Below are 15,223 nucleotides of genomic sequence, written 5' to 3'. Positions count from 1 at the left end.
ATTAGATGTATTAACTTAAAACTTTTTAATATACCCGAGACTTCCACAAATATTAATTATTCATTTAGGTGTGAACAGACACATTCTGGTAATGGATAAAACTATATATGTATACTAAATGGTGTCGTTATCATGGCTATACATCCATGCTTTACACTTGACACTTTGTTACTGAAAGATCAAGCTGTGTCTAGATTGTGTTCAGTATTTCTACTTTTTATGAATCATTTGTTGTTTTACAATATTTTATCTCATTCACATTATTTCATTCCCTGATTGTAAGCTGTTCTTGGGCACATAGTGCATGCCCATTCTATAATCCCTCAAGCAAATCCGAAGGTGACATGCGATAGTGGATTCCAGGAGGAAATCCGTCCAATGAAAAGGGAAATGGAAATATTATAAAAGTTCAGCAGATTCTGCTTCTGAGTTCCACAGAAAAACCCACAATCACCGGCAGGAAAGAAAGTTTCCAGCCGCCGTAGATATATAGCGCTCGTACTGAGGCCCAGGACATGCGCTCCTGCTCTTCTCACGCTCTCGAAGATCTCTGACGAAAACTACAGAAGATGGCCCAGTTTAACCTGTCCACAATCTGCCTGCTGCTCCTCCTGTCTCTGAGTCTCTTCGCTGTGCAGGCGAATACGGGTAAGCCATGTCTCTAACTCTCGCCCTCTCTCCCCCGTATGTCTCTCTTTCCCTGTTAACCTCTGTTTTTCTTTATTTCTTTCACTCTCCATGCCTCATTTTATACTTCTCAAACATACCATACCTGAACAAAGAGGAGTGTTATTTGTATTAGTAATGTTACTTACCAATGCAAACCTTTTGTGAATGCAGTAAGTGCGGTCGTGTTCCCAGCCTGTTACACAACTTTTTCTTTATGCAGTATATTTTGTTGTACATCCTTGAGACTTCTCTTTAAGCTCCTTATGTATGTGTGCTGTTACTGTGTGATACCTTAATATGCCTCCTGTGAAAAACATATTTCATCTCTCCTTTGAAAATACAGCGTGCTGCACTACTTATTCACATAGTGAATTAGAACTGAAATACATCAAGGGCTTCTCCATTCAGGACAACCGTGGCAGGTGCCACATCAATGCAGTCATGTGAGTAGCCATCTTCTGGAAGTCTCTATTCTTTTAAAAGTAGAGAGATTAGAGAGCTGAGTTAGAATGGAGTAGAAGCTGATAGCTCCCATATGAACAGTTATGAGGAAAGGAGAGGCAGCTCTCAGCTGATTATTAACACTGGATTAAAAGAGTACAGCACTTTCTTTTAATCAATATTTATTATTTAAAAATATTTATTTATTCAATATTTATCGTTATTGTTAATTTATACTAACCCTTGTCCTAATGTATTGTATTTGATCCAAAGGAATGACTAGTGTTTTCTCTTTCAGTTTCCACACCATAAAAGGCAGAAAGGTGTGCGCTGACCCTACCAAAGACTGGGTGATTGAGAGGATCCAACAGCTGAGGTAAAGATATACTGTATATATTCCATTTTCTGTCCAGTCTGTGTATGCCATATATCTGGTGTCTCTCTGCTGAGCAACGGTAAATCAATGAATGAACAAACCAAACAACTATTTGAAAAAAAAAAAAAAGTCAACCATTCGGTCAAACAATCATTCTAAGCAATTACTCATTAATATTACATTTTGTTACCTATCATATTACAACTTTGAAAATCATTACACAGATTGCATGCTTTTGGGAAAACATGACATTGTACAATATAATATGAAATAGAATGAGTGTGTTAAGCAATATTGAATAATGGCGACTTATTCATGTGTCTCAAACCCATAGTTTGCAAATGAATTGTGATAAATAATCTCAAAACCTTTCCCCTGCTTTATGTTTTTTCAGGAACAAGGTACAAAAAATGACCAAGAACTGATCAAGAACAGCAACCCAACTCTCTTGCCCCAGATTCAGTTGACAGATGACCTCTGTAAATTCCAAACAATGCCAGTTGAACCTTTATGTTAGCATTGATTATGTTAGCATTTATCACTTGCACAAGATCTCTGAATTATGCTGAATGTATCATTTATTGTCGTAATACTATACTGTTTTTCTTTTCATGGTTTGGGTCAGTGAATTCATGATACCTATATTAACTTATTATTTTGTGAATTCCACAAAAATATAAATTGTGATATACAATTTTGTAATGATTGGGGATTCGCATTCAAAAGCATATTGCTTTATAAAAAAATTAAATGCAAAAAGAGCTCTGTTGGTTTTAGAAACTGAATCAGTGTTCTTAATTTGATGTATGTTTTGAAGAACATGTAGGCCTACAGTATTGTACATTTTGTATTGAATCCATTGTGAGGATCCAAATATATTTTTCAAAATAATTTTTCTGCTTTCCTATTGTTTATATTTGTGTGGTTCATCATATTTGGGGGAGGAAAAATCATTTACATTCATTCAGAAACACAGAACTACAAAACGTGAAGTGTGACAACCAGGTTAAAAACATATTCCATAAAACAATGGTCTGGAAGTATGCCAGCTAAGTGCAGCTAACTAATGTTAAATTGACAACAACTAAACTACTCAGCTACCTTTAGTTCAGGTTGCTATTAGTAGGGAGTCAGGTCAGTTTTTTAAAAGGTCAAAATAATGCTGAAACTGAAACACATACAACATTATCAGATTGAACATAATACATTTAAAAAAAAATAAACTGGCAAAAAATAAAAAATAAATGAAAATTGAAGGCTTTTATTTTAAATACCCGTGGTTGGCATGCCTTCCAGCTTGAAGTTTGGAGGTAGTTTTAAGCAAGTCAGCTCTATCACTATTCAAGCCTGTCAATACATTGTCTCCCAAATTTTGGCCTGCTGTATTCCTATTGGCTGTCTCACCAACAGAGAGAGTAGGTGACATACACATGCTGTACAGCAAGTGATGCATCCTCCCTTTTAATTGCCTATTATGTGGATTGAATCCGATCGATGAGAAACTGTACTAGCTCATCATGCCTTATGGAGATGTTTTTATGAGAAAGATGTTGTCTCATCGGCTCACATATGCCATTGCACTCTGCGTACCTCCAGAGATGTTGGTTGCACACTCCACTCATGGCATAGCTGCTTGTATTGGGCCCTTCTGCAGGGGTCTTCCCTAAAGGATACCTGTACAGAAGCTACACTGGCATTACCACACATTTGTTTGAGTCAATACTCAAATTCTAACTACATTTTTGCAGACCACTTGGTAGCTGAGCATGTTTGCACATTCTGTCAGCTACATGTTATGGCTAATGCAGTTGCTTTGTTGTTCACATCAATATTTCCAGTGATTGTTGTGTTCAAACAGACATGTTGTTTTTTGTGTCCACGGATCTTACAGCACATTTTATTCAATGTGCTGTAAAACGCTGTCTCAGTAATGTTACCAGACTACACCTCAACAAACCAGACATGAAAGCATTGCACCTTACAAAACAGACAAAGAAGCATGGGAAAAAAACACAACACAAATTAAGTGAGGTGGATATGATATATTAGGCTGATAATTTCATATAAGTGTTGTATCATATAGGCATAAGTATTGATGTTGTACAAACACCAGTGTGACAAAGGTAGCATCCGTTCAACATTGGATCCTGAGAGAGTTATCAAAATGGGCATGGATTCAATCAGCGTTAATTGTGTTAACAAATACATGCAAACTGTTTGTTTGAATTTTTTTCTTCTCTTCTTGCAAAGGTAATATTGATGGTTGTTGTAATCACAACAAATCTCTGAGTACTGTTTAAACTTGGTTGCTATGCTTCATTTTCCCTTGATCAAGTGAGTGAACCTACACTTCAATGTTCTCAAAAAGTGAACCAACAAACAAGAACAAAAAAGGAAAACTAAAGAGATGCAGAAGTAAAGATTTATTAGGATTGCCACATAGTTCCCCAGATATTGCACAATACATGCTCTTCTAAGATAGATGATTGAAGAGCCATGGTTTATTTTTTTAACTAACAGCTTTTGTCTTTAATATTTAAAAAACGATATGCTTTTGAATGAGATAAAATCATTCCCAAAGACTTGGTAGTACAACATACTATGTACATTATATATACTTTAATATACTTCATATATTATGTTATATATAAACCTATTTTTTGGAATAATATTAATTTATTACAAAAACAATGTATTTATATGAGTGACTCCATATATAACAAAATCAGTACAATACTATAGTAAATGTGGATAAGATCATACAGCACAGTTCAGCATCTAGGTTAGCATTACAATTAAACACAAGATCCTTTAGTACAGCTCAGAGATTGTAATAAATTTGTTCAGCACAGTTCAGCAGGAGCTTCAGTTACGCTGAGGTCATCGAACACCTGACCCCGGAGGAGAGTGATATCATTGACCCTGTTTTGGGCTGCCGTTTCTGGTCATTTCTTTGACTGTGTTCCTGAAGAACACAAAGCAGAGTAAAGGTGTTAAACTGATTCATCAAGAGACATTTCACATAAAGATGCATGGAAGCACAAAAGACACAATACACTCTAATGCACTTTGTGGAGAGCTCCATGAAAATGCATTTTGTGCGAGTGCTATGATATCGTGTATTTGCTTGAATTTACTGAAAGATTCATTGATTGGTTCATTTCTTGAACAATTAATTGTTTGATTAATTCATGCTAAAACACCAGAGATATAGCAAAGGCAGACCTGACAGACAAAAGAATCTGTGTATCTTTACCTCAGTTGTTTGATCCTCTCCATCACCCAGTCTTTGGTAGGGTCAGCGCATACCTTTCTGCCTTTCAAGGTAAGGAAACTGTAAAATAAAATAATGAGTTAGGCATCAGTATCATACACAAACATATTAAGGTAGCTCTTTCAGCGCGTCAACAGTCCATATAAAGCAACAAATACTATTGAACTGACATTAAAAACTGCTCTCTTCTGTCTACTTTTAAAAGACCACACTTCCAGAAGATGGCTACTCACATGACTGCATTGATGTGGCACTGGCCACGGTTGTCTTGAATGGAGAAGCCCTTGACCAATTTCTCTGGTAATTTCCTTTGTGAATATGTAGTGCAGCATGCTGGAATCAAAAAAGTACAAACAAAATGCATGGAAACAGCTCAAAGAAAAGCTAGCAGTTGATGTACATTAAAGAGTAAGAGCTGTGGAACAGTTAGAAATATTTAGTTGATTACACTTGCCAGATGCTCTTTAGAAAGGCATGAACATCCTTAGTTCATGTAAGTCCTTAGAAAACACATCATTTGAGTAGTTGCGATAGTCAGGCATCAGTAAAGTAGTGGGAAATGGCAGTGAAGGAGACAGGTAAACAAATAGAGGCAGTGAAAAACAGTGACACATAGAGAAGTGTGAGGCTTACCTGCATCTGCCTGCATACTGAAGAGACTCAGAGACAGGAGGAGCAGCAGACAGACTGGGGACAGATTAAACTGGGCCATCTTCTGCGGTTTCTTTCAGAGGTCTTCGAGAGAGAGCGAGAGGAGTCTGAGTGCAAGTCCTGGGTCTCAGCACGGCGGCTATATATCTACAGTGGATGGAAATTTCATCGCTTGCGAGCAATCGTGGGTTTTCCAACAGAGCGCGAAAGGAACTTCCATTATCCTTTGACTCTCACTGGATTTATTACCTCTTGGAATCTGCTGTAACATGCTGCATTCAGATTCTTTTGGAGTGATTCAACCACGTCCATATAATATTTATGCCCCCCATAAGTGTTACCTCACAATGTGTACAATTGTGTATGAGGTAAAGCATTGTGAAATAATTAGTACATGGTAAACCGCACTTCTGGGTTTTAACTGAAACGTAATACAATTCAAATCTCAATAAGTGTTGAACTGACCATGAATTGGAATGACAGGGAACTATAGCAAGGTAAATTCAATGAAATTTCGGACTTTTTGAATGGAAGTTGAATTTGAACCTTTAGGGAATGGAATCAGATTTCTTAAAGATAGTCAAAACTGGAATTAAGTGTATTTGATTAAATTAATTACACAAATGTTTTGAAATGCTAATTGACCAAAGAAATATCATGAAATTTAATCCAACCATGGTAACTTCTCAGCATTCACAAGCATTGGGGGGGGGGGGGGGGGGTAGGCTCACTGTGGCTAATAAATGATTGTAAAATAGAACCGTGTCTAGTCAGAGGATGTGGCCAGAGGAATGGACCAGCTGCTCATGCTGTAATTAGGAGCAGCTTTCTCACAGCCATATTTAACCAGTCAGTATTTAGTACTTAGACGAGCAATGTTGTAATAACCTGTTCTCAAATGGGTGACATTGCCTAAGAATGCAAACTTAGCTAGGAAGCAGATGTGCTATGCTTTACCTGACAAACTTGAGTTAGCTTGATAACTATACAAGGACATAACACATACACTAACAAAGAAGACGGCTGTAGTCCATGAATTCTTGTAGACAATCAATAAAAACATTCTAGACAGTTTGGAGTGATTAAACAGCTACAGCAGTGGTAAAACAACAAAAAAAAATTTTGAGACATATTGATTATGAATTATTTGTGGGCCCATAGTCCATTGTGCTTCATCACTGAAATACCTTGGCGAGGTAGTTAGAAACTGTTGTACCTAGCAAAGTGATCACATTAAAAAATCATTAGCTAGCTAGCTCACACTAATTAGCAAGTTGAAAGATATTCAATAATTCCATGCCACTTTGTGTTCAAAAAAAGGCATATAAGAATTCAGGTACCATGGTGGATGGTGTTAAATGGGGGCACTCTCTTTGAAGCCGGGGGGGGGGTGCAGTGTAGGTTGTGGAGAGTTACGCAGGGGTTTTTTTTTTCATTGTGAAACAAGTGTGGAAAATATGGCATTTGTCGGCCCACCAGCATCAGGAAGTTTCATTCAGAATCAGGTCACCCCGTGATGACTTCAATGCAAGACTGTGGGCTTTTGTGCTGTAATCAGGTCACTGTGTCTCCCCAGGTAAGCGCTTATTGGTAAGGGCCACACAGTAAGAATACACCAATGCCATTCCAACACTACCAACTCTGTCAGCTGCCGGTCTTTACTTATTTCCACTTCATGTGCTGTCAGCTATCTCTTTATCTCAGAGTCATCATAGATCAGTTTTTATATCAGTAATGTCCAGTATATCCAAGAAAAAATAACTTTATTAAAATTATATATATATATATATATATATATATTAATTTGGTCTGTACTGTACAATTTCAGATTTGTAATCAAACAATTTGCATGTGGTGAAAGCACCCATTCTCAGGTTTTACTGTATTTAAGGGTATTTTTTAAATTCCTATTGTGAGTTACTTGCTGTCCCTTGCTCACCCTAAGACATGCTTGTTGTTATGTACTATGCCTTGTCAGGTCAGCACCCAATATTGCAGACCTCTGTGTGTGTGTGTGTGTGTGTGTGTGTGTGCATGCGTGTGTGTGCGTGTGTGCACGCGTGCGTGCGTGCGTGCGTGTGGTTTCTATCTGTCCGTCTCTTTCTCTTTCTTCTGTGTTTGTTTTGTTTTCCCATGCGCTTAGCATTCTTTTCCACATCGCCCCGATGACATTATATGCGCATGATGAACTCAACTTCCAAGAAGGAAGTAAGGAAATCACCTTTAAAAAGAGCTACAGTAAAACATTAACAGCAGGACTCAAAGGGCTGTGCCATTTTAACTGCGCTTTTCACTTTGCTTTTCCACCATTATTACTCAACCAAGCTTTTCATTTACTCTTACTGTATGTATTTCATGTATATACTATAACCACTGGCCCAATGATGGAACCATACTGAACAGACAAAGGAGTCATGGAATAAGACCAGTGGTGGTTATTTCAGTTTGCAGAGCACCATTGGTTCCTCCATTAGTAACAGTCCAGCCTTTAGTACAGTATGATATCAGGGGACCGCATTGCGGGTATTTTTGTCTTGTTCACCGTGTTAATTCCGTTTTTTTTTTTTTTTTTTATTAGCAGCATCTGTGGTTCCACCACGACCACACGTTTCCTCATCGCCCTTTTCGACAAATGGGAGGCGGGAACAGAATATGACCCTCAAAGAGGAAGTGGTTCAAGAGCTTCCCATTTCCCGTTTTCCACCGGTAACGTGTTCACGGGGTAGAACAAAGAACGCCACATAAACTATGGAACCATTGAAACACTCAGCCTGAGCCTCTGTGCTGGGGAAAGCCCTTGGGTAGATCATCTGCAAAATGGCTGACCCCCGCACGGTACTCTCCCCAGTCTCCACACCGAAAACACACCTTGAGCCTTACTGCTTCTACATTGACCTCTGACCTCTCACCTGAGGCAACCAGGTGCTGCAGAGTACTGCCATTTCCCAGCGAAAAGATATTCAACAAGGTAAGAAAGTGATTGTAAAATGAATTATGAATGGATCTTCATTTTTAGGGTGAACTACCCATATTTTACATCTGTTAGAATACATGCACACCAGCTGTTCTCAGCAGCTGTGCATGCAGCTCTGAAACACTGTGGATTCAGCAAATCTCTGGAATATCCGTGGCAACAGTTTTTTTTTTTCTCCCACCACCAGGAGGATCATTCCCTTCACATCCATGACAAGGCAATAATCCAGAAATCATTCAGGACCTAATTCAATTTAGCCTTTGTTTATACCCTTCCCAATCATCAAAGAAAATAAATTGGCGGGTACAAATATTGAGTTGCAGGAACAAGTATGTGCTATTACTGGTAATAGCCTATTACTAACATAAATGCCCACTACTAACATAACTGCCACAGCAGAGAATCAGTGGACTGTTCAAACGACCAACCCGCAGATGAGGAAAGACCTCTCAGCACCTTTTGATTTCAACCAGCAGAGGGCGATAATGTACAGGTGTGGGTCTGAAAAGCCGTTATCATCAAAACAGCTCCTCAGCACCAGGGTCATTAAAACATGGACAATGTAAAGCTTTAGAATATGATGCAGTTGGAAATTTTTAATGGACTATCATATGTTAATTGTGCTTCATTAAAAAATATTGTCTGCCAGTGAACATTAATAAATGTTGGATTTTTAAAAAGAAGGCTAGCAAGGCTATATGGATGTAATAAGCTGAAATATATTGTAGCAAGATGAGCAAGATGTCACATCACATTGGGTAATCTCCATTTTAGTCCCATTCCTGTGTGAAGTTTGCATGTTCTCCTCGTGTCCACATGGGTTTCCTCCGGGTACTCCAGTTCCTCCCACAGTCAAAAGACATACAGGTAGGCTAATTGAAGGCCCCCCATAGGTACGAGTGTGTGATTGAATGGTGAGTGTGCCCTGCGATAGATTGGCGGCCTGTCCAGGGAGCATTCCTGCCTCTCGCACAATGCATGCTGGGATAGACTTCAGCACCCCCCACGAACCTGCACAGGAATAAGCAGGTATAGAAAATGGAAGGATGGATGGATGAGGTGATAGAGCACGGCTAGCATGGTTTACGGTTATTTTATCAGGATTTCCTCATGCAGGCTTTGCTTCCTAAATATCACATTTTGAATTACGTATTAATTCCAGACAAAAAAAAATGCAATTTTAGGAAGCACAACAGAGCTAGTGCTTAATTGTACGTTCATTTCTATACTACCAGCACAGTATAGGGCCAGTTTTCCAGGCAAGTATTAAGACCACTCTTGGACTAAAAACATTTCTCTAATAGAGGTATCCACTGAAAAAGGGAACTTAGTCTTGGACTAGGCATAATCCTTGTCTGGGAAACCAGCCCATAAAGTTCTAGCATATGGACCCATAGAACCTAAGGGCTTGTAAGTACAGTGCAAACATCAGGTATCATCAGTCAGACAGCAGAGTAGTTAAGGCAGACCCCCCTTTTTTCTTGCCAGCACAATTTAGGCCGTTTTTTTAAAGAAATGAGACATGTGACAGTGGACAAGATCTGGGTTATTTGGTAAACTAAGGCTCTAACCTGCCATAGCATTCCTACTTTGCACCACCTTAAAAATGCAGTTTTATGCACCATGAATAAATGTGACCATGGCTGTCATTTCTTGTTATTGGCTTACACTGAAAACATGAATGTAATTTTAGACCTCTAGCCAAAATTACATTCATGTTTCTTTGCATACTACTTTGGGAATTCAAAGGTCAGTCATACGCTGTATGTCAAGCCTGTCAGTGACTTCTGCTGGTTGCCAGATCTGTCCGGCGGCTGATAGCGTATCTGAACTGAGCAGACCCTGAACGTTAACTGCTCCGCTGATGCAACGGTGGTTTAAACAGGACCCCCTCCCACCTGAGCCATCAAAAGCTGTAGTGCCCTAAATTTGTAGTGCCCTCCTGCAATTTCTTTAACTATTAACAACTCAACACAAAACGCCCATACAATTAAAATCTATAAAAATATTTAGGCGTAGATTTATTAGGCATGAGCAGAGGATTGTTTTTGTTTGCAAGATTTCATTCCAAAGCCAAGCCAGCATGAACACGTCTCACTTCTTTGTTTATTCTTAGCTTTACTTCCTTCTTCCTCCTGCTAACCGCACGCCATATTCCACCCGCTTTCCTGTCTCTCCATCGGGAGACATCCAACCGCCTGTGTGGGCTTCCTTGGAACAGGCTCAGGTGAAGACCTGGTCATTGTTCTTTTTAAAGACAACCACATATGGATGCTAACAGCCACCTGTGTTTGCACAACAAAAATAATCTCTCTTCATCTCATTTTGCAAGTGAGTTGAGGGTACCTCATCCAACCAAAGTCACTTAATTGCTAGCCTCCAGTTTTCTCACGACCCAGAGTTTATTCAGCTAACAATTTTAAGTTTCCAGATAATTCCCAGGACACTGAAGTGAATGTTGTCAGTTTGTTTGGGCTCCTAGATATCCATCGAACTGAAATTCACTTGTATGTCAGTCACATGGAAAAATTCAGGATTGGCCTTTGAATGCTGTTCAGTTTCGTTTATTCCAAACAGAAATAATTTTGAGTTTTCCATGTTAATTTTATCTATAATGTTACATTACATTACATTACATTACATTACAGGCATTTAGCAGACGCTCTTATCCAGAGTGACTTACACAACTTTTTGCCTAGCAGTTACATGTTCAATGAGTCTGGAATGGCAGTACTTCATAACATCCCTTTGCATGGCCTGAGGATGTTATTACTAGTAAGATTATATGCAACACATGCCTGGGAAATTTTATCGGAACCTTGAAAGAACCTGTTTGTAGCAATAAGAAACTTTCTTGTTTGAATGGTATCGCGCAAGAAAATGTGAGTCTAATCTGAATGTTCTCAAGAGTTTCACGTTAGCTGAAAAATGATTGTTGTACAAAACACTAAAGGAGTATCGTCAGACCTCTGTCAAATTTGCAAGAGTGCATCTTACTAAGCAAAATGTAGAATCACATGAAAGACATATGTTCTTCTAAATACCAATGGTATTTAGAAGAACATTGGTATTGGTATCGACAAACTTTTTATAAGATTATGAAGTTGACAACCCCCCACCCCCACACAATGTGTTAAATATATGCAGTCCAGTCACACAGAATCAATGACCTGTTACACTAAATAAGTTTGTTCCTCTTAGACATGTCATCTCCTACCAGATAGCTGTCTGCTGCATGCTTTCCTTCCAACATTGAGAATGGCTCAGTGATTCATGAAGACCTGCTGTCTGTGAGGAAACAATAGAGGGAGGGCAATGTCACAAATGATATGCACGTGGAGCCAAGGGCGTTTCCAAGGCCAAGGCCATTCCCTGGGGTGATATTTAGACTGTGGAAAAAGTTCTCTGGACGAGCCTTCGGAGTCATATATCTTAGACAATGGGAGAGGGAGTTCGCGGGACGAGTCTTTTGGAGAACAAATAAACAGATCCAAGCTGGGCTTTGTGGCCTGCTCTGCAGTTTGAGTGCTTTGGGTGTCTTCCTTATGTAGCCGACGGGTCTGAGATTGCTGCACGCGTGTGCATGTGTCTGCGCGTGCATGCGTGTGAACACTCGCTCTGCTGTAGGGGCTCCTGATGCACAGAGGCACATTGGATGCATGTGCAGTGCAGCAGTCATCCGAGCTTGGGGGGAAGAAGAGGCCAGATCATCTTTCACACCATAGAACTTTTCACAGGCGGTCCAAGGCCACATAACTAGTACTAGGAATTAGTGCTGTACTTCATTTTTTTCTAAACCTGGTGCTCCCTAGCCTGTGTCGCTCACCTTCATGACATCTAGTACAGTGCTGTTGCTATTACACTGTGATTCGCCAAGCCGAGATCAAGTTTCAACAACGGCTATTGTCAGGGCAAATGTTCCTGTGATTTACAGAGAAGTATTCTGCAATGAATTTGGACTGTATAAATTAACCGCAAGAGCATGAAATTTAAGCCATGCACAGGGAGCCTGCCCCACAATTGGAAGAGAAACAGAAAGGGCATTACAGCCCCTGAACGTGGAGACCCTGCCAATGGTGAAGCAGGTGTTTGACTGACAGCTGAGTCTGCGGACACGGGTAAGGTCGAGCGAGGACAATGAGAGCAACGAGCCTGGCCTCACTGGTCATCCTCTGTCTTTGTGCCATCTCTCATCCCCTTTTCATTTCTCTCATTCTGTCTATTACCTTTATCTTTCTGTCTGCACCTCCTGTCTGCCCTAACTCCCTCTTTACCCCCCCCATCTTTCCTCTCCATTGTCCCCCTTCCTTGCTGTCATCCTTCTATCTAGTGTCTTTCTGTTCTCCTCTCTCTCTCTCTCTCTCTCTCTCTCTCTCTCACACAGTTCTGTCTGGTCTCACACACCCACACATCTCTCTCTCTCTCTCTCTCTCACATATCTCTGGCACACAGACACAGCAGTTCCCTCCGTGCCTGTTCCCTCGCCCATCCCTAAAGCGAGCGCTCGCATTTGGGCAGCCCCCCCCCTAACCTTGGGTGGGACACTGATAAGCACCACTTCTAAGAAGAAGACGGGCTTCTGCTGGGGCTCAGGAGAAGGTGTCCCGCCTCTGATATTGTTCAGGAGAAACCGGCAAAGGGTGGGGATGCAGGGCAGGGCACTAGTTCTCAAACTGAGCGGGACCCACTAGTGCGGGGATGTATAAGCTTATGCAGCAAGGGCCAGTGTGGTGCAACATCTTCTCCTTCTGCAGTGAAACACCAGATTCAACCATCATCCAATCATGGTATCCAATCAACACTTTGATTATTTGAATCAGTTGTTTTAGTGCTGGGTGAAATGTGGGGAAATGGTTATACATTTCATACTCTCCATAGTCACTTTAACCCTAACCCTAACACTGCACAATTTGCATACAATATTGCAGTTGCAGTGTGCTCACTGTAATAAATGCTCCATATTTGAACACCGGTTTGGCTATTGTTTTAACAAGAGATTAGTCACAGAAAATGAATTCACTCGGTGTGTGGCTCCTGGGCTTGGAAAGGCTGTCCTGGTGGTCACACACACACACACATGTTCTCCCGCTGTTTTGTGGTGAAAGCAGGTGGCCTGGGCTGCTGCTGAACTACAGTGACCGTTCCCTCCAACAGCTGCAGAACGTGCACATGAGCCTGGGTCTGCACTTCAGGTTTTTAACCAGGCCCAATTCAAATATAGTAGCCAACGTCAAAGCCCCACCCCTCATCCCCCCCACCAGGGGTCAAACAAGGACACGCGCGTGCAGATATAGCTGGTTCACAAGCAAGCTCTGGTTACACTACAATGAGAGCATGAGTTTAGAAATAGGCTGTTATACAAAATGGCTGTTATTTCCAAAAATGTGACCCTTATTAGAAGACAAAAATCATATTTTAACATCAAAACAGCTCTTACTTTTATTTTGATTTCAAAGGCCTGGGGAGGGGGAGGGAGGAGGGGGCACCAATAAAGAGTAGAGTAGTTTTTGTAAAGAAAAAAATTGACCTTGCACTTGATTGTGAAACAAAATTCAGTACAGTTGAGTGTGTTGCTTGAATCCAGGCCAGTGATTTTAGATCTCCATTAATGAGGTTTTATTGAGCTTATAATTGATTGTTGATTTTTACATGGTATCTCAAATTTTGCTAAAATGATGAACCTGCTTATTCTCCATTTTACAAGGATTTTGAATGTATTCAGAGAAGTTCTTTTATTTCATCTTAATTTTTCACTTAATTGCTCTAGGCTTGGCTTAACAGGTACATGCCCCTGGTCAGATACCTGACTCTTCAAATGAATAGAAGTGAAGCAGACATTCCTCTATGTGTATCCCCCACAGATTCCATACAAGCTCTCAGTGTAACTAAGAGAGATTCTTGTGAAGTGATGCCAGATCCAGTTCAGTCCAGCTAAATTGAATGACAGATCAGTTGGAATGAACTCAAGTACACACAGTGGGACTCCATTACCAGGGATAGGAAACACTGTTTCTTCTTCTTTTTTTTCCGTGAGAATCCATTTCAAACCAACAAATTATTCTCGTAAACGAATCAGTGCAAAGTAAACTATGCATTAAATAATGCAGAATAATTATGGCTTTAGAAACCAAAGGAATTAACTTGAACAGTAAATTTGCAATAAGCACCTTCTGTCTAATAATGCAGTAGATATTTGTCTGACAACTTGTGCCTCAACAATGCCTCACACAATGAGATATAATGAATGTTTACTGTTCACCGACAGTCTTAAACTGGTTGTTTCCAAAGCAGATTTGTATTGTGGAGAAATGAGCAGACAGGCAGGTTTAACTGTACTTACATGCACTCTTTCAGGTTATACAAAGGGTTTCTGTGTTAAACATGCCAGATGGGATATTAAACTTTATATACATGTACAGCATAGGAGGGCCCCAGGTGACAGCAAGTTTAACAAACTCACTCTCTCATGCTGTCTTTCTATTTGTGTGTGTGTACATAAGAGTATGTATATCTATGTGAGTGTCTACAGTATATGCGCATTCATGCATGTATGCCCTTATGTAGACTAGGTTTAGATGGAACAGTTTACCTAGTCCAAAGATCCATACATCCATCCATTATCTATACCCACTTTTTCCTGTTGAGGGTCACGAGAGGTGCCGGAGCCTATCCCAGCATGCATTGGACGTGAGGCTGTATACCCTTGGATAGTCCTTCACAGGGCACACTATTCCAAAGATGTCCGTCACATATCCTGTCACAGAACTGGTTTAATATTCCAACAGTGAATCAGAGACCTGATTGAAATGTAATAAATGATATACAGCCCAACTTGCCA

General features: G+C 40.1%; 1 protein-coding gene and 1 long non-coding RNA gene across 2 annotated transcripts; one reads left to right on the top strand and one right to left on the bottom strand.

Annotated features, from left to right (window-relative positions):
• The first annotated feature begins 522 nt into the window (after nucleotides 1–522).
• LOC118230623 (C-C motif chemokine 20-like) lies at nucleotides 523–2,369 on the top strand. Its single transcript, XM_035423791.1, has 4 exons — nucleotides 523–648; nucleotides 1,013–1,112; nucleotides 1,409–1,486; nucleotides 1,881–2,369. The coding sequence occupies exons 1-4, from the start codon at nucleotides 570–572 to the stop codon at nucleotides 1,909–1,911; spliced, it is 288 nt and encodes a 95-aa protein (XP_035279682.1). The 5' UTR covers nucleotides 523–569; the 3' UTR covers nucleotides 1,912–2,369.
• Nucleotides 2,370–3,894: 1,525 nt separating this feature from the next.
• On the bottom strand, nucleotides 3,895–5,544 carry LOC118230558. The gene is made up of 4 exons (XR_004765875.1): nucleotides 5,394–5,544; nucleotides 4,994–5,093; nucleotides 4,743–4,820; nucleotides 3,895–4,451 (listed from the first exon to the last, which is right to left on the bottom strand). It is a non-coding gene; the product is annotated as an uncharacterized LOC118230558 (long non-coding RNA).
• Between the last annotated feature and the right edge of the window lie 9,679 nt (nucleotides 5,545–15,223).

Source organism: Anguilla anguilla, chromosome 6 (assembly GCF_013347855.1).
Source record: "Anguilla anguilla isolate fAngAng1 chromosome 6, fAngAng1.pri, whole genome shotgun sequence".
Lineage (NCBI taxonomy): Eukaryota > Metazoa > Chordata > Actinopteri > Anguilliformes > Anguillidae > Anguilla > Anguilla anguilla.
Note: the sequence above shows the minus strand (reverse complement) of the source record. Positions and strands in the feature narration are given on the sequence as shown.

Bases quoted from the DNA above. Each gene is read 5' to 3' on its own strand.
- LOC118230623 (XM_035423791.1), top strand. From the start codon at position 570: ATGGCCCAGTTTAACCTGTCCACAATCTGCCTGCTGCTCCTCCTGTCT. The intron at 1,113-1,408 runs GTGAGTAGCCAT...TTTCTCTTTCAG, and splicing joins TGCCACATCAATGCAGTCAT to TTTCCACACCATAAAAGGCA. The intron at 1,487-1,880 runs GTAAAGATATAC...ATGTTTTTTCAG, and splicing joins GAGAGGATCCAACAGCTGAG to GAACAAGGTACAAAAAATGA.